The sequence below is a fragment of the Telmatherina bonti genome (genome assembly GCF_933228915.1).
Source record: "Telmatherina bonti genome assembly, chromosome: 4".
NCBI classification, from domain to species: Eukaryota; Metazoa; Chordata; class Actinopteri; order Atheriniformes; family Telmatherinidae; genus Telmatherina; species Telmatherina bonti.
Window position 1 is genome coordinate 14,270,278 of NC_136622.1, and position 26,072 is coordinate 14,296,349.

At 42.5% G+C, this 26,072-nt stretch overlaps 1 protein-coding gene across 1 annotated transcript in view; it reads right to left on the reverse strand.

Annotated features, from left to right (window-relative positions):
- Positions 1 to 26,072, reverse strand: part of agrn (agrin) — a gene marked incomplete at its 5' end in the record, with an annotated part of 277,398 nt that overhangs the window by 62,621 nt on the left and 188,705 nt on the right. Inside the window, 4 exons of the mRNA XM_079239816.1 lie at positions 6,929 to 7,150; positions 19,505 to 19,711; positions 22,194 to 22,412; positions 24,647 to 24,871. Coding sequence (XP_079095942.1) covers positions 6,929 to 7,150; positions 19,505 to 19,711; positions 22,194 to 22,412; positions 24,647 to 24,871 — 873 coding nt within the window. The remainder of the gene's footprint in view (positions 1 to 6,928; positions 7,151 to 19,504; positions 19,712 to 22,193; positions 22,413 to 24,646; positions 24,872 to 26,072) is intronic.

Below are 26,072 nucleotides of genomic sequence, written 5' to 3' on the forward strand. Positions count from 1 at the left end.
TAGTGGTTTTCACTTAGGATACAGTATGCATGTGCTCACCGTAGGGGTAGGGTGCAGCGCATGGGGAGCAGAGTGCACACATGCATACTGTATCAAAGTTAGGCATCTGTTGGAAGAGGTCTGTAAAGATATCCAGGAACTGCAAACTCGGATGCAGGATGGATCTGTTGGGCGGTAAGAGGGAAGCCCTGGCTTTGCATTACTCCGTGAGGAGATGAGCAGCAGCTAAAGAGGATGTAGGTTCATAATTTCCTTTTGACAAGATAGGAGTTTGGCGAGTTGAGGCTCATTCGGGAGCTGCACCTGCACAGTGACCGCTTCCGGGTCTACTTCAGGCTGAATACAGAGTAATTTGACAGCCTGTTGAGGAGAGATGCACGGAGGCTTACAGAAACGAGAATCAGCTTTAGGCAGTCATCACTTTACACAATTTCTGGCAATTTCCTGAGAAAGGCAATTCGTAGAACTCCAGATTCCCTTTCGACCGGACACACAGACGTCACGGAACCCCGCATCCAAGTTAAAACTATTTTAACTTCAGCTCAAAGTGCACGGTGGCACAGCCAATCTTGGAACATATAAGACATGATGGGTTTAGAAGTAGAGCAGAGAGCCCATTGCATCCTGTGTAAAGGCCATTTAAAGTAGAACACGCAGGACACAAAGAGTACATCATTAACTGCATGCTGTAACTCTTTTTTCCCAAAGCAAGATCTAAAAGATATTGCCTCTTGGGTTCAATGCTCAACACTAAACTTGTCGCTTTAATTCTTCTTGTTTGCTGGATGTGAATAAAACTGCAGCAACCAAATCCTAAAATCTTGTAAAAGACTTCAGAGAAGGGTGCAGGCCTGTAAAGATCCCTAATGGCACCCCTGCCTTTAGAATCAGGTGTAACACACTCACACTAAAGAGTAATGTTTGGATGCATGTATTGTTTTTGTCATGCACTTTAAATCTATAATTTACAAGCAGACTCAGTTAAAAATGTCGTTGTTCCTCCTATCTCAACACTGCAGGTAGGTTTGGGGTGTTAGGCTGAAAAAGATACTGGACAAAAGAGCTCCCTTGCTTGGGTTTCCTGTGACAAAAATAAATAAACATGAAATATAAGTGTCTGTAAAATGGGGTTGCTGTGGTCGTGGCTCTTCTGAGGTTGTAGGAGCTATAAATCAGGAAGTGGCGGTGGTGAGTGTTGTCCTTTATCAGGCCCTGTGTCCTGATAGCAGCCTCGCTTCTTTATCAGCTCTGGCCCCTCGTGCCTGGCTCTCTGTGCACTGCCTGATCCTCCAGACAACATGCATCACAGACAGAAAAGAAGGGGGAGCTGCAGTTCAAAGCCAGGAGCAGTGAGGGAATTGTAGCCATTACAGATAATGTTATGAAGTCCACCTTTTTTATTTTGTTCTCCGATTCAGTCATCTCTCACTCCGTCCTTCAGAAACTCACCGACTTTACAAATATGAGAATTGTTAGACTTTAAAGGGAAAAATTAAGTTTTTGCGGTGTATCACATCAAACAGACAAGACAATAACAATGTCTAGAGTTTTAATATTTCAAAGTGCATTTTTTAGTCCAAAATCAATACATTCTTTTCCAACCAAGGCATCATACTTTTCATACTGAACGCATCTAGAAAATTAGGCTGTCATGTAAGAAGGTTGCCAGATCTGGACATGTTTTAAGTGTTTCGATATGGGCTGAGCATCGGACACCCCAACGCACTGAAACCTGCGCTGGTACCCGGATCAGTGGAGTTGGCATGATGCTTGTGCATCATTCATCACAAGCTAACGATGAGTCTGGCAGTGTGGTGTATTAAATTTAGGCTGTTGCTGTGGAGAACCATTTGATACCTGTGAAATCTATATTTCTAAACAGTCTGAGGTTTCACTTGGGGAAAAAAACTATAAAGAACTATGCTATCTGTGGGAATTTTCCCAGAAAAGTCAAGACATGACTTACAAAATCTAACATGACAAGTATGCAGCAGACAATGCAGATCAGTGTGGAGTCAAACCTGCTTTTCATATTTCTCTACCTCCCAAACAAGCTCTGCTTTCTTTCTGTTTTGCTGAGAACTTGCTGGAAACCAGTCCCTGGCCATTCAGCTAGCAGCCAGCGCTGAGGCAGCTTCTGCTTGGTGGCAGTAGTTGGGATTTTAGAAGCAGTAAATGAGGAATAGGGGCAGGTTGGTATAACAAGTGCCCTTGAAAGCATGAGGGATTGATTCACAGAGAAGAAGAAGAAAAAAACCAGCAGCTTTACTACACTTTTTTTTTTTTATTTTCCTTACTGGAGGGGAGAGAAAAAAAGTATTAGAGCTGAGGGGGTCTGGGGTAAAGTATTACCTCAGGATTAAGCAGAAAGAAGTAGGTTTGTTTGTGTTTTGAAGGCTTGCGAGTATGGCTGGGTGATAACAACTCCCCTGTTGATGCCTGCCTTACTGGTACACTATTAACTCTGCCCCCCCCCACCTTCTTTGCTCCTCCTCATCTTATTCACCTTCATCTCCTTCCCTCCCAACATTTATCACTCTCCCCTCCCTTCTCCCTCTGCCCTCTTTTCACTGTCTCCCCCGCTAACCACTCGTGCAGCCGGTGTGACCTATATATATATTCTTTTTTCAACTGAGAATATCATTTCCAACACCTGTGGGAAAAAAAAAAGGGAAGTTGTTATTTCTTTTTCTCAAATGATTCGGGCACCTTTGCTCCCATCTGTTTGTGGGTAAGCCATATAAATGGTCTTTTTTCTGAGGTGACTGGTATCCAGCATGGCGGGGGTCTATTAACTGACTGAATCTCTCCCTGCCCACCTTACAAGGACACCCACCGGTCGGACGCAGGAGGAGAGAAAAATCTCAGAATAATAACAAATGTCACTCATATCGCTATCAGGTTGCACCTGAGCCATATAGATAACCACTATTTTTCCTGCCCGCGGGGAAGGAAATGAAATTATGGCTGGACCCATGAGAGACTGCAGTAAACCAGACGCACGCACACACACACACACACACACACACACACACACACACACACACACACACACATTTAAGCACCCATGCACAGTTACTTTCCCTGTTCCGGCCCTTTCTCTAACCTCTTACACTATTCTGCCCTCAGCCCCTCGCCTGAGCTGCAGCTGTAAATGTGACAGCTCACACATTACACGATTTCTGGGTGGTTGCAACAAATGACAACAGTAAACCAAAGCTGTGGTGATTCCTGTTCCCTGGTGGGCGTGGTCAGCTGGGACCTGGAGGCACAGCTGATCCACATTTCAGCAATCAACGCACCACCTATTTAAGACCAGCTCTGCCTGCTATCCAGCGCCAGATTGTTGATTGCCCTGCGGTAAAACAGCTCTCGGCCTCAGCTTACGTTGTTTGTGCTTGACCTTGATTCGTAACCTGTCCTGTCTTCCTCCTGCCAGTGAAAGCCTGCCTGCCTGCTCGTTCGTTTGCTCCCCTGCCTGCCTGCCTCCTGATGCTCGCCGGTCTGCCAGTCTCTGAAGGTTCCGCTGGAAGAATTCACAGGAATCTGTGGGAAATCAATAAATCTCTCTCTATACTCAGAAAGTGTCCGCTCTTTGGATCCTACTAGCCCCTCACCTACAACAAAAGCGCTGGAAGTGACACATTTGAAAACATATAAGACCCCAAATAATGTCGCTGAAATTCTCCCATTGGTCCAATTTTTCTTGCCTCTTCCTGCTCCATGAAAATGTAAAGTATATTACTGGTGGGAATAGCCTGTGATAATTAGGTGAGATAATAGCTTAAGTCACTCAGTTGTTATGGAGCTGAATGAAACCCAGTAAAGCTGTGCAAACAGCTCTGAAATAACCCACATTATCATCACCATCATTCCTAGGCTGGCTTGGTCTTGGCAAGCCAATGCCTCAGCGTTTTTATGGCAGCATTGCACTGAAGCAGGCTTGTTCCTTTGGGAGCCAAGAGCCATCCATAGTAGCTGGCAAACAGGTCCTTCCACTCCACCATCTCGCTCTTGCCTCTCGCTTTTTTAAAATAAAGACTATTCATTACCGCAGAGGGACCCCAGCCGACAGATCTACCTGCGATGTGGTGCACCAAATTGACTCAGCCTGCCTGCACGCGGACCTGACGCCGCTTTCGCTCCATTTCTCATTGGCATACATCCTAACATGCTGGTTTTCAATTTAGAGAGAACTTGGATGGGAAGATGATTGATGCAATACACAGGCAGGCAGGGAGTCCATGGAGGACCTCCAGAATAGCTAACTTTGTCATGTGCTCCATGTAAAAAAAAAAAGACTCAAAACTGCTATTCAGATCAGTTTGCACAATTAAGCCCAGAGCCATCAACTCTTTGCACAATTCAGGGCAAAACAGTGTGGTGCAGTTTCACAACAAGGAAAGTGAAATGAATTCAGTTGCATTGTTCAGTCTGCTAACAGGGCAGCTCGTCGACAAATACAGCTCTGCAGAGGGCAACTGACTTTTAAGTGTTACCATCTTCGAAATATCCATGAAAGCAATCCATTGTTGTAAAACCGAGTGAATGAGAGAGACAAGAAAGCTGGGCCAAGGGGCTAATAACCGCTATGCCTCTGCCCTGTGTGTGCGCAAAATGACTGGCTTGATTGCATACACAGAAAAATACTACATCCTCCGAGTCCATGGGAAAATTGGCTTCGCGATAACACATCAAGCCATCAAGAGTCTTCGCTAAGTGGGTTTACCAAGCAGCAAAAAGCTGCCTATATGGCTGTGTGCCTGCATGGTGGAGAAGGAGATATTTTTAAAACTTGAAGCTCTGCTGTAGCTGCTGTACTAATGACTGATACTCCCAACACTGCAAGACAAAGCCAAGTGACTCATGTAGGCAATAATAGACAAGTATGCTCCGCATTTCATTGGAAGTAAAGCACATCTTTAGTGAAAGGTCGAAACAGGCAATTTGGAGTTTCGCTGCTGGTACAGTCGGGCTGAGGAACGTTACTGTGGGAAAGATGAGGAGTAATGGAGCAGGGAGCAGGATATTCCAAAGTGTTTTAAGCGTTGTTTTGACTTTGTTGAATGTGAGAAAAGCCCCAGGGGGCGTTCGACACAATGAAACAGCTTTATATGCATTTATTGTTAATGTCTGTGCATTTTAATTTTTCCCCCTAATAAATGTGGCGCTGGTAATTAATTTGAGTAAAATTATGTTTCACAGGGAGAAATCCTTTCTTGCCCGCCAGCTATGCTTCTTGCTATATCATAAGTTCAGTATATGAAAACATGACTAACACAAGTAATATAACTAAATTGAGCATGTGACTTAAAAGTCCACAACTAAGTTTTTAATTTGAAGTCATTCAAAGCATTTTACATTTGAATTCTTCTTACCATTCCCAGACTAAATGTAGAACATTTCTCAGGAGGCCTAGCTCCAATGACATTACGACCACCCTGAGTCACCCCTTCTCACACTGTGGAGGGACCTCGTTCGCTGCCTGCGATAACCAGCATTAGACTATCGTCGACAGATGGACTTTTTCTTTTTTTTTATTATGAGATCTGAAAAGCTAAGCCAATGCTGTAGAGCCTTTTTGCTGAATTCTCTTGAATGGACAGCAGATTGTGACACCTCTGAGAAAGGAGACAGATTGTAGTCCATGTGAAAATGTGCTGATTTAACCATTTCTGCTAACGAGTTTATGGTCTTAATCACCAGCTTGATGTTTGTTCAATACCACATGATGCTTATCTTGTAAAACTACGGCTCCATTTAGAGTTAAATAGACAGTAGACGAGGAGTCATGAATCACAAGTGTGTCATAAAAGTGTGACAACTGCTTAGAAGCACTCATATAGCTCTTACTCTTTTAGCATTGTGGCAAAACAGTTTACAACGGATTTCTTAATAATTTATTCCCACTCAGCTACGGCTGGAACAGCACAAGAGATACCTTGGAGATACCAGCACACCTTAAAAATAGTGGGAGACTACATAAGTTGCCTAAGCCAAGTCTATACTATGATGTTATTGTATATTATATTTTTATTCTTATATATTTTATATTAAAATTAATTTATTAATTTAATTTATATATGTATATATATATATATATATATATATATATATATATATATATATATATATATATGTATATATATATATATATATATATATGTATATATATATATATATATATATATATATATATATATATATATATATATATATATATATATATATATATATACACACAAATATATATGATATTATTGTTACATGTTACATTATGTATTGTTATTATATTATATTATATTAGATTATATTAGATTAGATTAGATTATATTAGATTAGATTAGATTATATTATTATATTATTAGACTATTATATATCTGAACTGTTGTGTACAGCGTCCAAGGGTTTAAGCCTACAAAAATCTGGATATTACCTGTAAAAAAAAAAGCCTGTATCTAATCTGTATTTTAATCTACATCTATGGTCCTCCATTTGTTTATCGATCCAATTCCTGTTTAGAAATTCTCATTTTCATCTTTTAGAATTAGCAATTTGATCATCTTTGCAGCAACATTCCTGCCTGAACTCTGCACTGACAACACACAGCATTCTGTATTTTCATTCCATCATTGAAGCAAGCACAATGAGGATCACAACACTCTGTAATACAACTGCTGTCGTCATGACAGTGAACTCGACAATAGGAAAATAACCCACTCTATGCCACCTTTGAGGACACTATGCAGTTGATGACACTCCCAATGTTTTCATCAAAACTGCTTCAGATACAAAACAACGCACTTCAAAATGTATTGTGTGTCTAGATTTAGATTTTGGAGAAGCTTCGGTGTAGTTTACTGTTGCTTGCAGCTTACGATGCTCAATTCCTTGTGAATCTGTGCTGTTTGTTACCGCAGTGACTCACCGCATGGTCCTCTGTGTTTGATGTTGATGGGCTTCTGCAGAGCACAGCTTATTGCTCGCATCTCGCAGGGACTGGTGTAGCTGCGGTCATCAGATCCACACACGTGGTCGGTTGTTGGCGGGCAGGCCTCTGGGCACTCGCACACTGGCTCGTCGTTCTTGACCACACACACGGCGCCATGGCTGCACGCCTTATTCGAGCAAGGGCTCGGTTTGTCGAGATCTGAATGCCGACCAACCAAGAAAAAGAGAGCAGAGTTAGAGAGAGGACAAGGTACATCATGGAAGGGGAGAACACAGGAAACAGAGGTTGGAGAAGAGTCTGGGGCTGGATAGAGCATGGCCATTAGAGAAGCAGGTTAGAGCAGAACTAAATGAAGAACAGTATGTTTTTCTGTTATTTTGGGGTAAGGGGAGGAATAAAAGAAAAGATGAAATATGCAGTACAGCCGTACTCCTGTGACACCTCTGAGTCCTCAGCGTCTTGTGTCATTCCATTAGCGCTCATCCTAGCATGTCCCGAATCTTTGAGGACCGCCGAATCCGGTTGCACGAGGACAGCTGATAGAAAAAAAAAAAAAACACCCTGAAAACCCTGACCTATAGCTGAATATAGATGAAACAACTCACTGACAATAGTTGCAAGGCTTCTTTTTTTTTTCGACGCGTAAACGGCTGGATTAATTGACGTTCCCACTGCGCTCCTTCAAAGGCAGGCATTTGCATCTCAGTGAGAGCCACTGCTTCAGCCTAAGCTAGTTGAGCTGACATAAAGGACCAAGAAAAGGACGAGCATGAGCGTGTGTGTGTGTGTGTGTAAGGGAGAGACAGAGAAAAAATGCATAGAGCGGAAAAGAGAAAAAAGAAATAGGCGAAGAGAAGAAAGACCCAACTGCTTAATAATTCAAAAAAGGCAAGCTCCTGGGCAGAAGCAGATATGAAATGTGAACATCAGAGAGAGGTGTCTGCTTCACTCTCTCCCGCTCACGCACAAACTTGACTATGACTTCATTAAAACGAAGCGCTTATGATTCTCAGTAGCGGCAGATGGGTGTAGGCTGGGCTGATATAACACGACTTGATCAGGAGAGAGTGGAAAGCCGAAAGAAAAAAAACGCCGCCAACAGTTCTTTGATCACAGCCACCCTTCCTGACTCAATCAATTCCTTGCAGCTTTATGTGTCAATGAAAACATTACATGGCATTGTGTTTACCAAGATGAGGTTGCAAGCGTGTGATTATTAGCGCCGTGGGCGTGGACTGATGATTGAAGACCGAGTCCTTCAGGGAGGGCGTATGGCTCTGTACGCTCAACTAAATGGCTCCACAGCAATTTCTGTCTGGAAAGTTTAACGTGTGATTGATGGATCACTGAGCTGAATGTGATGTGTCTGCAGGTCAAGAAAAAAAAAAAAAAAAAAAAAAAAAAAAAGGAGCATGCAATAATTTCTGGAAAAAAAGAAAGAAAAAAAAGTGAGATGAGGTTCATTTCACATGCAGAATTCAACGTGTTCCTTCTTCAACTTTGGTTTTTGGATTTGCTTGGACGGATGCGCTGTCATGGAAACTGCCCCTTCAAATGACACCACCCATGGCGTCATCATTATTGTGACCATTATAGGATTAGATGGCAACAGAGGGGGGGCTGACTTCAGATGCTTGAAGCTCCGTGATTCATTTATCAGTTCGTAGATATTCAGTAGAGACACAACTCACAGCGCTAATGCCGGGGTAAATTATCAACTGATAACACAGACAGGGGCAATTAGCTTGTTTCACTCTGATTAAGGCGACGGGGGGCTGAGGGATGTAAAAGAGAGGAGGGGGGGGGCGCATGCAAGACAAAAGTCAGTGTCTGGTAAACATCTAGATACTCAGCTGAGATATTCAACCGAATTGAAAAAGAAAAGATCGCACAGATTTAGATTTTCCTGATCAATTCTGGCTGAAATGGAGCAAGATGTTGAGCAAGGACATCGAAACCTCCCGTTCTCTAAAAGGAATGTTTCAGATTAGCAGGTGGAACACTGCTGCTATTGATTTCTGTGTTTTGAAGCCAAGCTGTTTCACATGAGCTTGGAGGTGCCACATAAATATGCAAGCAGCTCAATGCTGCTTAATTTGGGGACGCTTCTGAGACAATTGATTCCCCATGATCTCATTTCAACGCCTTGTGCTTGTCTGCGAGTGCATGTGTGTGTGTGTGTGTGTGTGTGTGTGAACAGCTGTAAGCCTGTGATCCAGGCTTAACTGTACAACCTTGGCCTTCACAGGAGTTCAGTAGTCCACTTCCCAAGGACAGGCTCCTAAAACACAACTGCAGCCTCAGATAACGCCTTTGTCTCTCTTCTCTTTGTTTCACGCTTACTTAAAAAAAAAAAAAAAAAATCATCCTCTATCTCTAAGGGGTAAAAATTCTGACTGATATATTAACTAGAAACTATGGGAGAAAATAACAAGAAGAAAAAAAAAAAAAACAAGAGGAAGAATCTTCCCATGTGTGAAAATCTTGTGACACAGTTAAAGACTGAAGAAGTCTTTTTTATTCTCTCTTGGATGCCGCCAGAGGCTTTTAAAAATGGCAGCCTGCGACTACTAAGGCTTGTGGGATGGTGTTCACAAGCTTTCTCCGGCTCTCCTTCTCTCCCTGGTCCTCTCCCAAGCACTTTTAAATCCAACTCTTCATGCATGTGTCATTTCTCTGTCGGGCAAGTCCAGAAGAAACCAAAGCAGCTGGGTTTAAACCAAACTATTTATATGGGAAAATTAGCTTGACAGTTGAACGGGAACATCTGCAGCGCCAGGTGCATAAATTGGGAAAGCCAAGGCACAGTGGCAGAGCAGGTGCAGTGAGTTTTCGGCTTTGGGTAAAGGAAAAAAAAAAAAAAAAACTCGAATCAAGGGCTGAGCTTTGCACTGAATCGGTTAGTTGAGCAGATTTAACATTCTGAGCGTCATCTCAGTCTCTTTCCTGTCCTGCTGGTCCCAGTGTAACTTTCTATTTTAATTAGAGTGGTATTTTAATGGCACGGCCCCACTTGAAACCTCGGAGAGGATTACACCAGGTTAGGCCGCCTTGTCAGCTCTCCCCCAGCAGAACGCCCCGATGCTGTGTCAAATATTGATGGGACCTATTTCTCTGTTGTCCTGATACCTGCTCACCTGTCAGCCTCAGGTATTAGTGCTGCCCACTTAAAAGTCTTATCTGACAGATAAAGTGGTGCTCACAGTGCAATTTGTAAAGCTTAACAGCCCCTCGGTTGATTGGCGTGATGGCACAGCAAACCCTCGAAGGATTCTTGTGGCGACTGTGTTGCTGCAGTAAGCAGGCGTACAGCTGTTAACACCCCCCCCCCCCCATAACGTAGTTGGTAAAATGCTGGGAGATTATTTTGGCAAGCCCCCCACCCCAATCTCTGCTCAGCTCATACATATGTTAATTGGACTTTCCCCCCCTCGGGTCTGTGTGCAATTCCGAATCGCTCCCTGTATTATGCAGGGCAGTGAATCGGTGTAATCCAGGTGATGCTGCCAGTGGCCAACTGGCAGGAAGGGTCACCTACAACCACAGCCTATTACAACATTAGGCTCCAACAAGGGTGCAGCCAGAAAACCCCGCCTTCTGTTTTCTTCACCTGCGGGGCTTTGATCTGACTCTCTTTGCCTCCTTCACATTAAAAACATTTATGTATCATATTAGCGGAGGGAAAGGGAGGTAAAGAGAAAAGGCTTTATTTGCATACAGCAAAAGGGATACCCGCAGGCAGTGTCGGTCTACCGCTGAATACTTATCACAAGCAGAAGGTGAGTCGAAGCCTATTTGCACATTTACAACTAGGAACGTGCTGCTCTTTAAAATAGAGACAATCAAAAACTGCATAGTGGGAGAAAAAAAAAAAAAAAAAAAAAAAAAAACCCAGACAAAATGGGATCCTTAATCTTGCGACATGAATCAATCATTGGTGGGAAAACACGGTTTGTTTCATCCAAACAGCTGATCTTATCATCAGGAAAAATGCCTGTAAAAGATTTCTCACTAAAGAAATATGAGAGCGCAAACAGAAGAGCAGTGCTCAAAAATGCTGTGAAAATTCAGAGCTGGAATAACCAAGCTGTTTAATACCCCCCCCCAAAAAAAAAAACAGCTTCAAGTCACTTCTGACACTGTTGACCCACATTTCTCTGCAAATTTCTGCTCAACGACAGCCTGCGGGCCACAGTAAGTGGACCGACGGTCCCTAGCTGCTGCCAATCTGGCTCCCATGCCACTTCTTCTAATTAACTTGATTAGCAATAACAGCTCTGGTGATCTCAAGCTGACTTCCAAGCTGAGGCTCCGCAACTATTTGTGAGTCCAATAACAAACACGGAGAGGGAGATGCGCGTCAAATAAACATGCAAATGATACGATATATTCTGCGCAGTCCAGACATCCAAGGTGACTGAGTTTTTCCTTCCCTGCTTTGTGGAGCTCTTTGTCAGTGACAATGTGCCTACTGCTGAGTGATTTTCCGTTAACCTCCAGAGGCAACGCGTTTCAGGCAACTTGCTTGCACTTGCATGAGTTTTTTCTGCACTTGTAATCGCAAACTCGCACACTCAGCTATGTATGCATTTAAAAAAAATGACAGAAGAGCTGTGAATAAAAAATGTGACTACGGTTCTTTCATACACTTACTTCTAGATTGTCTGCAATGTGTTTATCACACAGTGTGTGTGTGTGTGTGTGTGTGTGTCTATGCTCTGAAAAGCCTGAGCACTGTCTATTTTATAAACTGCATTAATACCAAAGTTAAAGATCCCTCCTTGCTTCTTTTTCTATTAATACCAGACACGAGGCTGGTGCATCAACAGGCTCCAGGGAGTAAAAGTGAGACACTTCACATGCCTGCCATTGATTTAAAGTTGTAAAATAGCTTGAATTAAAGTAGCTGCAGAGAAACCCGCTGGGAAGGGAAGTAAGCTGTGATAGACGCTGGGCTGAGACAGGAAGAAGAAGGCAAAGTTTTAATTATGCATTTTCACAGTAATTGATTTTACACAGGGTCTGCTCCTCTGATATTAAATAGATTGTATAATTAGAAAATGCCATTTAAAAAAAAAAAAAAAAAAAAAAAGCGACCCGATTGGAACATTTGGTTCCATTTTAGATTTCTTTTTGCAAAAAAAAAAAAAAAAAAGAAATGTACTTAATACAAAGCCAGTATGTACCAGGATATGATGGGCAGTTTAATGGGAAACAACGAGAAAAAACTAGCAAAAACTAAGAGGAAAAGAGTGCAGTTCATTAACAATCCTTCACGTCTAAAATATAGCTGAACAATTGCAACTTTATTTCTGCTACAATAGCCATCTCAGCAGGCGTCCTTCTCAGTTTAGTTTGTGCTGGCACCCCACCGTGTTGGCACCATATGCAAAGAAGAGGAAAAAACAGGATTTCTTTGCTTGAGCCTAATAATATTTTTTTGGGCTTCACACCAAACAATCTGTAATCTGTATAATCATCTGTATGGATATAAAATCAGTTATATATCACACATAGCCGGTATTTTTACCATTTTAATTAGGAACTGGGAAAACGCAGGTTGGGCGGGTTTACTGGAGAACAGCGACATGGATGTTCAAGGCTCTACAATCAACGGCAAACGCGAATAATAACTATGTAAAAAAAAACAACAACAAAAAAAAACTGATGGCCTTTATTTAACAGGGAATTTGTCTGCAGCTGTGTCATCCCACCTCCTTGTCTAGCAAAGATAAACATCTTTCTTCTTCGAGTGTCACAGGGCCTCGTACGTCCTCAGCATCCAAGGCTGCGGACCTATTTACCCTCCTTCCCAGCGTCCTGCTCTCTGATTCACTTCCAGCAAGTCCTTCACGAGCTCACGTGTACTCAGATGTCGGGAAGATTTGTGGCAGGGCCTGGACATGAGTTAATCAGCTAAATGCCATGTGGTGTTTGTATCTCTAAATGAAAGAGCTTTAGATATCAATCAAGCTGTTTACAGGGGGAGGACAGCAGTCAGGATATTAAATACATGTGGGCTTCTTTGCATCTTTCTTTGTCGGGGCGAGCACTTGAACGAAGGAGGGGGGGGTAGGGCGGTGACATTAGGCCCCGTCGCCAGTATGAAAGGAGATTTACGGCTGTCAGGAACACAGAATTTCATCCATTTGACAGCTGGCAGAGTGATCGATCACCACGCCACACACACACACCACTCATCTAATGAAAAGCCAGAATGAAATGGAAGAGATCGTTATTTATCAAATAACAATAATCTAATATCTGAAATTCTTTTTGTTACGACAAATGCAAGTTCTTCTGAAGTCTTGGCTAATTTGGTGAGCGTGTGTTTGTGTGTGTGTGTGTGTGGATATTTGTAAGATTTGATTTTTTGGCTTATTTGCAATCCACAAGGGACTTTGCTTCAGATTTATGGACAGCCAGAATGCAGACGGGGCATTAGCCAGGAAAAAGGAAGCGCCGTGCTTTAAGCTGAGGGCTTTGCCCTTTCTTGCACATGGAAATAAACAACGTTACCGACCGACTCCGATTCAAATTGTAGGATGGATAGAGCGCCAAAACCATGAATTGGGCTGAGTGACACAGAGGTCATTCTGTAGTTATCTTTTGTCACTGCCAGTTTATTATGGGAGCATGAATGCAATGCTGCACAATGAGGAGTGTGTCTTGCACAATATGCAGCATGTGTCTGAATGCGTTGGTGACTGAATCACGATTAGTCATGTTCCCGAAAAAACACGCACAACCTCACGGATCTTAGAAAGAGAGAAGGAAGGAAGGAAAGGAAGGAAGAAAAGAAAGTTTAAACGGGCATCAACATAAACACATGCGCGCACTTTGCATGCGTATCATCTGTCTGAATAAACCAACATTCTCAGTGGGCACCTACGCTTGCTTCTTTTGATGTTTAATTAAAACCGTATCGGGGGAGCTGCGTCGTTTGTTGCACTCTGTTTTGAAATATATGCAAATGTCAATAAAAAATGTATTAAAGAAACATGCAAGCCGTCGCTGACGGCTGCGATATGCAGTGGAAGGCAGGAAGGATGAAGAGAGTATAAAAAGTGAAATAACTAAACAAATGAAAAAAGAAGGGGGGGGGGGGGGGTTTGCAACTGAGACACCATTTAGTAGAAATAATGAAACAGAGCAAAACGTATGAGCGCCTGCACTGCCATTTCCAGTGTTTATTAATTTATTCACAGCTCAGACGGCCAAATAATGCAAATGAGCTCACGTTCCTCCTGACGCTGACAACTGGAGATAACTTTGATACTGTACGCAGCTACGCCCAAAAGCCTGCAGGTTGGACAGATCCTTCTCATTATATCTGTCTCTGTCACAACAACAATGAAACTCCGGACAACAATTTTTGAACCGATAAACAGCAGAACGGCTGGGCGGATTTCTTGGTTGAGGTAATGTGACACCAAGCAGCATGGGCAGATTACTGCGGCTTTATCATAAATGCTGAGCTATCAGCGCGTGGAGCAAAAAGGATTCCATTTCTGGAGGAGATTAACATAAGATGAGCCTCCAAATCACCCCTTAAAAATGATTAGGGAGGCACTCGGACAAATAAACTGTGAATGTTATGCCTTACAGACACAAAACAATGTGTGTATTTGAGTGAGTTCATTTAAAAATGCATTAAGAGCAGTTTGTGGGAACTCTTTATATCAACACTTGAATGGGAGGAGATCATTAAGACACAGTTGTGCCAATTTCCAATGCAAACTGGGTCACCTACTGAAGTGTGTGGAGCTTAGGGTTGGCTCTCTAAATCAGAAGGGGAAAAAAAATCTCGAATTGAATCTTTTGTTTCTCTTTATCCATCAGTTATTGTAACAGTAAGGTCAAGAAGATATTTAGGCTACGTTCACACAACAGGCTGAAGTGACTTAAATCCGATGTTTTTGTCCCTATGCGACCTGTAACCGATCTTTTCTTAACAGTCTGAACGACACAGATCGGATATTTTCAAATGCAACCCAGGCCGCTTGGATATGTGGTCCTAAATCCTATATGTGTCTGATCGTTTGCCATGTGACTTCAGTCTAAACAGTCAGGTCGCATTAATCCGACCGACGCGTCATTGACACACGACAAACGTCATTATTCTGCGTTTGTTATTTATGAACTCTTTATCGGTAAATGCGTTCACATCACTCTCCCTCCAATCCTGACTTCAACTCCGTACCCAAATGTTTCTCTCTACAGTTGTTGCCGCCACAGCTCCACAAAAGTCCTTGACCAAAACTTTTACTTTCCTCTTCTGTAAACATCTAATCACATTTAATCGGAAATGTGAACTTTAAAAAAATTCGGATTTCACAAAAACATCCGATATGAGCAGCAAGCCCTGCAGTGTGAACGTAGCCTTAGCTGACAACCGAAGAAATGTTGACACCAAGCAGGTCTGCATGACCTCAGACTGTTACTGGTTTCTCCAGTGCAGCTACTGAAGCAATCTCAGGTTCATTGCACGTGATTTGCATAAAGTTCCGATTTTCAAACATACTTGCAAAACATGGATTCCTGATGTAAAAAAAAGAGATTTTTTTTTCAGCAAATAGCCTAAAGTGGTCAATCAGTGAAATTTTGAGGTCATCTGCGTCTTAGAAGTCAATACCAAACACATGAAGTGATGCTACCTAAAGCCAAACCATTTAAATATCTCAGTATGGAAAGTTGCACGACCCCCACTGTGATGACTTAAGCCCCACATTGTTTCCTTACCTGGAAGATGAAAGGCGTGGCAAAGGGCTGAGGAGTCTTAAATCTCAATGCCAGCTCATAAGGTTCTACCACGTGCTGCCGGGTCACAGGGGGGGTTTTAGCTTAGCTAGGTCTTGGAGCTTTGTTTGGTTATTGTTAGTCATTTTGTTTTCTCCTCTCTGTGTAATTTGGTTTGGCCGAAGTGCTATATAAGTTACCCTTATGTGTTTTTGTGGGGGGTCAGTTTTCTTTAGTTGAGTTGAACTGTTTAAGTGACGTTGACTGTCGTTATGTTTAGTTAACCCCTTTTTAAAGATTGGTTAGTTTATTAATTTCTTTGGACTTTTGCATTTATTTTGTAACAATAAAAGCCCAGTTTTTTTTTAAAATTACATCTGTGTCCTCATGGCTTTATCGTTTGGTCCCTGACACCCACATATTATGCTGGCATTGATTAAAAATACTTTATTTACTCTAAGAACAGAGCAAAGTTTTCTATTTCCTGCACATGTGCTTCACACAAATCTGTAACCTTGACTTCCATTGCTTTATCATCTACCCTCACATCTCTCCCAGCTTTAACAAGTCAACCAACATCGCATGAAATAAGTAAACCCCAGCTGTAACTCAGGAGGAGGAGTGGGCGTCTCTCAGATGGAAAGGTTCTGAGTTGACTGCTGGCTTCTGCTATCTATAAGTTAAAGTGTCCTTAAGCATGATAAGAAACCCTGCATTGCCCTGAAGTGTTCCCCTCTCTCCTAGGTCACTTTGGTTAAAGGCATCGGATAAATGATGGCAATGTGATGCAATGTTACCAATGTTCTCTACCATCTGCTGCCAAGATCTGACATCCAGTAATTGAAGACTATTTGATGTTCCATTTGACCCTTTAATGCTGTGCGTATATTATCATATCAGTGACATCCAGTTTCAGAGACTTATTGAATCACTTCATGGTAAAACTTTGCTCAAAACTGTTGAATCTGACGCTTGTCTTCTACCACCTGGTGGGTCCCTACAGCCAAGTTCAGCTTAATTCAGTTCAATACAATAAATTCTATTAGTCCCAAAGGAGCTATTTAAATAATATTAACAGATATCACACAGTAATAAATGTTGCATTCGTGAAAATTTGTTTATTTTTTTGTACGGTGGCGTTAAGGTTAACAAGAAGGTCGCTGGTTTGAGCGTGGGTTCTTCCAGGTACTCTGGCTTCTCCCACCATCCAAACACATGCATGTTAGATTTCATCATTCTAAAGTGTCACTAGGAGTGAGTGTGAAGGTTTTTTTTGTCTCTCTGTGTTGGCTTTGTGATGGACCGGTGACCTGTGCAGGGTGTTCCCAGTCATTGCTGGCATAGGCTCCAGCTTCTCTGCAACCCTTAATTCACTATGTGAATAATTTGGATGTTCTGAAAGTTTCTTTCATTCTGAATGAATGAAAGTTTATTTTTTGTTTCAAAGTTTTTCTTTCTTTCCAATAAAAAGAATATTCTGCCCATCATTTTTGGGTCAGGTTTTTAAGGGTTCATCTAATGCAGTAGCAGAACTTAACTATACCATCCCATAAATCGTAAATGAAAGATGGACAGAGCCGGTTAAAAGTGAAGCCTAAGCGGAAGTGCATAAAACTGCAGTTCCCCCTTCATCCGCTAGGGTCTGGCTGCAAAACAGAGCGAATCCCCATACACTCCCATGTTAAAAAGACCAACTTCACAGCAGAAATAAACATGTTTACAGCCTGGTTCAAAAATCCATTTTTGGTTTAATAGGTCAGGTTTACCTTCATGACAACTGTGGAGGGAGTGAATTTTTTTCCAACTCGCCCGTTTAAAAGTAACTTAATCTCAAATTTGGCATATATAGGGGTGTGTCCTTTTGATTGACAGGTACTCGATCTCCCACTTCAACTAAAAAGAACACAGAACAACCATGGTTTTTTAGCCAGTTAACAGCGTGACTTAGCTTTAGCCCACTTACCTCCGTTAGCTGGTTAGCTCCTGCTTTCTCCCTGGTAAGCTTGGTTAGCTCTTAGCTACAGGTAGCTCAGAATTTGCTCTATGTCAATCATCCATCATGATGCTCACAGCTCCCCTCTCAGCTCTACCTCTTTGCCCATATTTGTATTTTCCAGATGAGATAACATGTGTTCCCCTGCCAAGATGGCGATTATAGGAACCGCCCACCAAGCTTCAATCCAGCTCTTCAGAAACCTATGGGTCTTGTCACGGAGGCTCCGTCCATCATGCTCAGGATGGGGTATTGGATCGAAGTCATGACTCGATCAGTTGGTTTCTATAATAGGATATGTATGAATTGGCTCAAAATGATGTGTATGTTGATTCGTGTATGTAAAGTGCCCTGTGACAACATTGTTGTGAAGTGGCGCTATCCAAATAAAGTTGAATTGAACTGAATTGAATCTTTCACATACAGTCTATGTACCATCCTGAATTTTACATTTAATCGGATTAGAAACGTGCAACTCAGATCCGCCTACACTTTCTGTGCATGTGCATGACTTAAAGACTACCTGAAATAAGCGTAATTCTAAAACTGTCATTTTTGCCCTCTCAGGTAGCGAATGTTGTTCAGAATCTCACCTGAATCTTCAGGGATTTATTTTTTTTCTCTTTATCTTTGTTACATTTTCCTGAAAGCCCGGCATATGATGGGCTCAAAGTGATTCAACAAAAAAAAAAGCAGCTGAACCCTGACCCTTGTGCAGCATTTATGCTCACAAATGGAAGAAAAACAGAGATTTGCGCATCGATCGAGCTGTTGCTTGCATTTATGAGATAGCCCCGCTGATGGAGAGGACCATTTTGGAAGCGGCGAGGTTAGGAGCCGACGTGCACTACAGCATGCAGTAAGGAAAGAGTCAGAGGTGAGTGGTGGTCGGGCAGGTAGGAAGAGGAAAAGCTTTTCTTCTTTGTTAGACATGAAATAAAACACAGAGAGCAGGAAGAGGGAGAGACTTCTCCAACCTCACGGGTCACATCTTTCCAGCAGGGTAAATAGAAGGAAAAGACATTAATGACACAAACAGACACATGGAGAAAGAAAAAAAAAAAAAGAAGCGAGAGGAAAAAGACAACAGTACAAGACCCCCTCCTGTCAGGTCCCCAAGGAGCGAGGGATACGGCTTCACCCCTCAGAATCCGCTTGATGAGGTCGCCCACTGGGTGACCTCACTGTCCACCTGCAGCCAGACAGCCAGGAAGACGGCCACACGGACATAGACAGACAGACTGACTGACGCACTGAAACAAGAAAGCAGAGCTTTTTTTTTTTTTTTTTTTTTTTAATACAAGTGCACACAAGACGAAAAGACAAAGACAGTGGAGGGAAAGGGAAAAAAGCCACTGGAGAGGAAGACCGGCACAAGCGAAGGAGTCAAAGACAGAGAGCAGATGAATGAAACATGAAGGTGGCGTTTCGTTTGGTGGTGTGTTTAGGATGAAGGGATGAAGGGTGACAGGAGTGAAGAAGTGGATGAGAGAGGGGTGGATGGAGTTGAAGGCACAGTTTTTATTCTTAAGGAAGGCACACACATTCTTGTCTGATTTACCCCCACCCACCCCTCTATTCCAGAGAGCATCACTCAACCATTTCAGACACTGCTCGGGAAGGTTTAAAACACCGACACACACACACACACACACACACACACACACAGTCAGTCAGGAAGATTCAGACTGTGCACACGCTGAAAATACATTAAAAACACCCAGAGAGAGGCGCAGAGGAAGAAACGCTTCCAGCATTAGTCCTTGAAAAGCCAAAAGAGGAGCCATCATCCCTCTTTCCCATCCTTCAGCTCCACTCACCACAGGGCCCCGAGCGCTTGACCGGGATGAGGCTCTTGCTCAGACACTCCGCCTTGCGCCGCCAACAGTCGTTGTTGTAGGTGCGGCCGTCCTTGCCGCACACGGGCTTGTAGGAGGCGTCACACTCGATGGGATCGCAGGAGCAGCGAGAGGTCAGCGGTTCCACCAGGCACACGGCATTAAACAGACACTTCTCTCTACACTCCTCTGCAGGGAAAAAAAAAAAAAAAAAAAAGTCAATCCAGCATGTGTAGACTGTGCTTTTTAGGGACAACCTTAAACAGCAGCTCATTTCCAGCCCGATCGAACCATTCACTAACACGTCGCGCTCTGTGTGGAAACATCTGCATTCACTCATTTACTCAGGTTTTTTTTCCTCAAATTTGTCAACCATCTGTGCAGACGCCGATTAGGTTTTTTAGAGCCGATCCGAACTGCGAGTTTGGTAACAGCATGACAGACTAATCACTGCAGCGGAAAGGACCGAAGAGGAATTCGGCAAGCATAAAAAAAAAACAAAAAACAACCCAATATTTAAAGCTGGGAAAGTGTTGAATCGATTGTTCTGTCTGCTGTGTGACTCAGCTGGCCGAACCACGGGGAAATAAATCAGTTTTCATACAAACAGTAATTATATGTTGGGGTGAACTGATGACTCTAGCAGCGCATGTAAAAGCTTCTCTTCCAGCAGAAAAGGTCAAGCCTTTCATGGAAATAAATGAAAGAAATAGATCAGAAATGAATATGTTAGTTAAATGAGGGACAGTGTGATACATCTACTGAGATTCTAAAAGCCTGTTTCATGAGATATAATTATCAATTAAATACAAATTTAGAGACTGATAACCGACCATTCAGATAACATTTCTCTCCAGCTTTGTTAAGTTTAATCAAAGGAACATCTTTGAAAAAGATGCAAACTTGATTAAAGAAATTAAGATTGAAAGATTAAAAATAGACCTTAATAACACTGATTACCAGAAGGCTGTGATTCCTTCCCTTCAACTTCAGTGAGAAAGTTTCCTCAATAACTTTGACGTAAAACTCAAGTATTACTCACAAATTAAATATTAGAATCAAGTTCAAGTCAAACTATTACATTCTACTATTACATTTTGGCCCACTAAGCAGAAATCTACAGATGGAATAAAGAAAGCGAAAGAAATAGTGGTAATGTGAAATGGCACATTTGCCACTGAAGTGAGAAAATCCAATTTGAAGAAGGCCTCTGTTCTGGAGGCACTCACTAGACTTCGAATTCATTTCATTCCTGATCAGTGGATCAAATTTGTACAGCAATTCAATTCCTTCTCCTCTTTTCTTTAAAAGCCTGTCATGCCACACTTAATTACATCGCTGCCGTATCTGAGTGAGAGGGCTACAAGGATGTGCAATGTCACGGTTACAAGTCGAAATGACCATTTTCATTAGTTACCAATTTGTAATTTGCTTTGGGATATGATTTCATGGATCTCTGTTTCAAAATGAAGCATTCTTTTATTTGAAAAAAGGCAAAGTACAAAAGGGAGGAAAGAAGAAGTCCATGCATTGGCTCACATGCTTGAAACTGTTCACACGCACAAACGCAAACTCACAAGGCTACTTGGGCTGAAATTCATACAATTTTAAGTCCATATTGGCCTCCATCTGCCCGTCAAGCAGAACCAGAGTGTCAAAAAAAGTATATATCAGCCTTCATTGCTGACTGCACCAAAGGACACCCTGCTGTGATTCTTGTTTTCTGGCAGAGTCAAGAGGTCTTTGTACATGGATGAAGGTCTCTGTACATCCCTGCTGTAAACTAACACAGCTGTGGCTTTGCAGAGCCCCGCTGACAACGCAGCAGGAAAATTGGATTTCCTCCGATGGCTATCGGACGTACAGTAAAAGCTGACAGCTCTTTGTTGACTGAGGATTAAACTCTGTGTTTCTAATAGCACAGATAACAGCCCCGGAGACTCTTATCAGGACGGACAAAGCTCGCGCTAGCGTGGATACAGTGCAGACCCCAAGACCTCACAGCCATGCATCACGGAGAAGAAAGCAGTTAAATAGTTTGAGTTTACCGCTAGTTCACCTGCAGCTGGTAAAATCTATGGCGATGACGCGGCCTTACACTCACACAGTCAGAACCCTTATATTTATAGTAGGTAAAAGGTTGTATTCTGCTATCTTGTAAGTTTTTGTCAAGCCATTTATCCTGGGAGTCAAGTATTCAAATATCTATTGAAACGCCAGAATGCTGGGAAAAAAAAGCGGTAGCTTGTGTCTTTCACCGATCACGATGACTGTCGTCTAGCCACTCAGTTCCCACACTTAGCGTAAGAAATAAGCAGGACATTTCTTACTTTCTCTCCTATGTGAGCCATCTGTGACAAACATTTGTTGATTCCAATCTGGATCAGTTGTGTGACCCAAGAAAATGGCACTTTTATATCTGGTGCACATCTGGTACAAATGTACCTGGCCATTCATCTTCTATTAACTGTTATAGGGGCTAATAAGGCATGGGTGAGGGTTGTTGTGGGTCGGTGAAAGGGGTCTATGGGTGTATGTGTGTGTGTTTTATCTATTTAGATGTAAATTGTTTTATTACGTAAAGCAGTTTGTATTGTTTATAAGCACGAAAAGTGCTATAGAAATAAAGTTTGCTTTGATTTGATTTGATATACAAAACATCCATCCTTACCCAGGCCTCTGCACTGTCCCGTGTGGATCTTCCTGAGCTTGATGCCTTTCTGAATGCCCGTCGCTGTCATGGCGCACTCGCTGGGATAAGTCTGCCCATCGCTGGCACACAGACTCACGTTACCTGGGGGGCAAGACTCTGGCGCGCCGAAGATTAAGGGCTGGCGGGTGAGAGCCTCTACTTTACACATCTGGCCCTTTTCACTGTTTTTACATGGGTCTGTGGAGACAAATATGCATGAAACACAATTTTATACATGAGAAATAACACTAGCTTATGACTAAACATATTTCTGACCCTCTGTATTTGGGTAAAACAAGAAAAAAGAAAAAAAAATCTGTTTCAAACATTACAGGATGTGGAGCATCCTGGTTTAGTTAAAGGAAAATCAAAGAAAGCCTCCTTCTTCCTTTTCGATAGAGCGTCGGTAAGCCGCTGTGTAGTAAACTAAAAGGTTAGAACAGGTTTTCAGGCCAAATACCAGCCTTTATTATTTCCTGAACAATTTTAGCAAGAGAAGAGAAGAAAAAGAAGAGTGAAGAGAAGAGAATATGCTCTCCAGATATCATCAGTGGAGCAGCACCTTGGAGCGGCACAGTGCAAGACCTTGGATGTGAAGGGTAGACAAGGAAATAGATGAAGAGACGATCGGTTTGATTTGCTCTCTACCACCTCCCTCCTTCCAGAGCAGCGTCGGGCGTGCACACTCAGCCCTATCAGTCCGTGATCATAATGGAATTGGTTTGTGGATGTGTGGGAAGGGAGTGTTTCTCCTGGAAGCAGGAGCCCCGGCTTTATCCTGCTCACCACGCTTCCAGCATAAAGGAAGACAAAGGATTTATGTAGCACCGTAACATATTAAATCATTGCCAAGCTGTGGCGAGTCATTCAAAACACACCAAGGATGAAACACCCTATCATCAGGAAAGGAATAGAAAAGGAATTAGAAATAGGGGGGAAAAAAAGAATCGGGCGGAAATGGTTTCCAAAGAGCTCTGGCAGGAGTACAAGGAGTTACAATGCTGGTGCGTAAAAAGGGAACAAAGCTGGTTGGCAGCAGAGGTCTGGGAAGAGAAGTGACCACTGGCCAGGTTTGGGATTGATTTCAACCGGCACAATGCAAAGGCTTGCAGAGACTTGCAACTGAGTAAACATGGGTTTTATCATAATGCTCGCAGTGTCTCTGCATGACGCAGTGCCTCATCCACCAGCCAGACCATTATCTGAGAGGAAGACCATTACCTCCCATTAACTGTGAAGAGCGGCTTCCAGGATTCATGCTTTCCTCTAGCTGAGCAAGTAGGATAATTACCAAAAGAATGACTTGTTTGTTGCACAAAAAAAAAAAAAAAACTACCAGGGCAGATAAATCAACTACACTTGGCCAAATTTTAGATGGAAAAACTTGCAGGGAGATTTAGAGAAGCCACGACGGCCAACCCATCCCTTGAGCCTTGGCTCTCCTTGAGTCGAAGAGAGCAACGAAAACGACTTTTGGCCAACTCACACTGGATTTAAGCGACAAACCTCCTGCCTGTGGATCTACACATCCATCTCTCATTTTTTTCCACCAGCCGGCTTTGTCTCCTGGAGGCTTTTGCTGCTAAGAGACAGAGTTACCGACCGCTGTTCTGTTCCCTCCATCTGGCTTGCCAGGAAAGAAAAAGTTGAGCTTGTTGAGAGTAAACAACCACTGCAAGATGATTACAAGGAAGAGCACAAAAAAAAAAAAGGGGGGAAAAAAAGACAGCTCTGAAGACCTACTTAGAGATAACAACAATTCACACCGCAGGAGTGTCTGCGTGAAGCAAAGCAATCTGAAAGAAAAATGAGAATTAGCCGAGGTGTGCCATAAGTAAGAGGGGTATGTGAGGGGGAAACAAAAGACAGCGGCAGTAAACAGAGTAAAGAAGAAAAACAGAAAAGAGAAGTAGAGTAAGTAGAGGATAAAGTTTTTAAAAAAATCATATTTTAAAAAAAAAAAAAGCCTTTTCAGTTGATGAGAGTTAGCTTCTTTATACCCAATAAACAAACGTCTGGTATGGTGTGTTGAGGTTTTAAAAAGTCGGCTCAAGACCCATCTTTTATATCAAGCTTTTAATTTGTTCTATTTTTAGACTTTTCTTTTATGATTGTCATTTAATTTTGTGTGTGTGTGTGTGTGTGTGTGTGTGTGTGTGTGTGTGTGTGTGTGAATCCCTAAGGTTGGTTTGATGAGAGTGTTTTATCTATGGGAGTGTGTGTTAAAAGTGAGTAAGACTGGGTAAATTCTATATTTTTATATGCGAAGGCAGCTTTTTAACCTTGTTTTATCCTTGCTTTTTATTTTGTAAAGCACTTTGTGTTACTTTTGTATGAAAAGTGCTAATTATATATAGTATATACATAGTGCCGATTATAATGCAGATTAATGTCAACGTCGTATTCAAACGATGAAGACTGAGGGAACTTACCACAGTGCCCCTGATATTGCACACGTAGGTTCTTCTGGTTCTTGCAGGCGTACTGATGGAGCTCACACTCATTCCTGTAGTCCTTTCCATCGCTGCCACACACCGTCTGCTCCAGCTTGCCATCGCAGCTAAGGGGGCACATGCATTTCGCTGACAGCCCGTCCGAAGACTGGACGCAGGTGCTGCCGTAGCTGCAAGCCACATCGGTGCAGGGGTCCTTGAGAGCTGCAGGCATGCACAGACATGAAAACAAAGTTTAGTCGCAAGCGAAAAGGGAGTCGTTTGGAGAGTTTTCCATTGAAGAGGACATCTTTGAAGCAGTAGCGGCAGAATACTCAATGCTGCTGCACACTGGAGTGCATCCTGAATGACAGGCCATCTTATCTGTGTGGCTGCTGGTGTACTTTTAGGGAGCCCAGTGCAGTGATTTGTAGATCTACTTGACACCTCTGGGTAAGGATGCGCTACTGCAGCTGTCGACTCATACCAACAAGTTGCGTTCATTGCGTCGAGCATTTTGAACTGGATTAGTAGCTTTGCATCCAGAACTCTCTCCTCTTCTGTCACGCTTGGGTATGCTTTGATCGTCACAGCTGCAAAGCGACCCTCTGAAAATGTACCCTTTTCACAAATTAGACCAAGAGAAAGGAAAAAGAAAGAAAAAAAAAACCCAGAGAGAAATCACCCACCCTTATTAAAGGGCATGTCGTTTGTCGCTGAACGGCTTATTCCAGTGACAAGAAAAAAGGTGCAACTGTTAATTCTGTCTTTATTTGTTTCCAGCCAGGGCTTTTCTTAGGGCTTCATATGCTTGACAAAAGGCAGGCATGAGATTACAACCACTGTCATCCAACAGCATGATACATATTTATGGCTGTCACGGACAAGCATGCTCCCTCATGAGAGAGAATCCGAGCACTGGCAGTCCTCTCATTTCCTAAGCCTGCCTTTGCTGCTTCTTCTTCTTCTTCTTCTTCTTTTTTTATACATATAATAAATATTCACCCATGTCTGATATTATCCCTACTTTTGTAAAAGTACAACCAGCACTGATTAATTCAGTTTAAAGTGGGAATGTGTATATTGAAATGTAACTGGTGCATTTTGCTTCTCCCTTTTGCTTCCAGTTGAAGACAAAAGCAAAGTGTCTTTCTTGAAAATTCACTGTCTGCTTCTGAGATGGAATGGCACTGGGTTGTTAACAGGAGACTGGAATGTGTGCCGAGATACGCATATTATGGATGTGTAAGAAGACAGGAGTGCTATGAGGACTGCATTTGATCAAAGCTTCTCATCCCCCCCCCCCCAACCCACCCACCTTGCTTTCCTCATGTTCATGACACATTTTCTCTCCCTTCCTTTTTTGTTCACTCTCCTGTCAAGTTCTTTTGAGCTTTGGTGCCTTGGACTTGTTAATGAGCGCTTC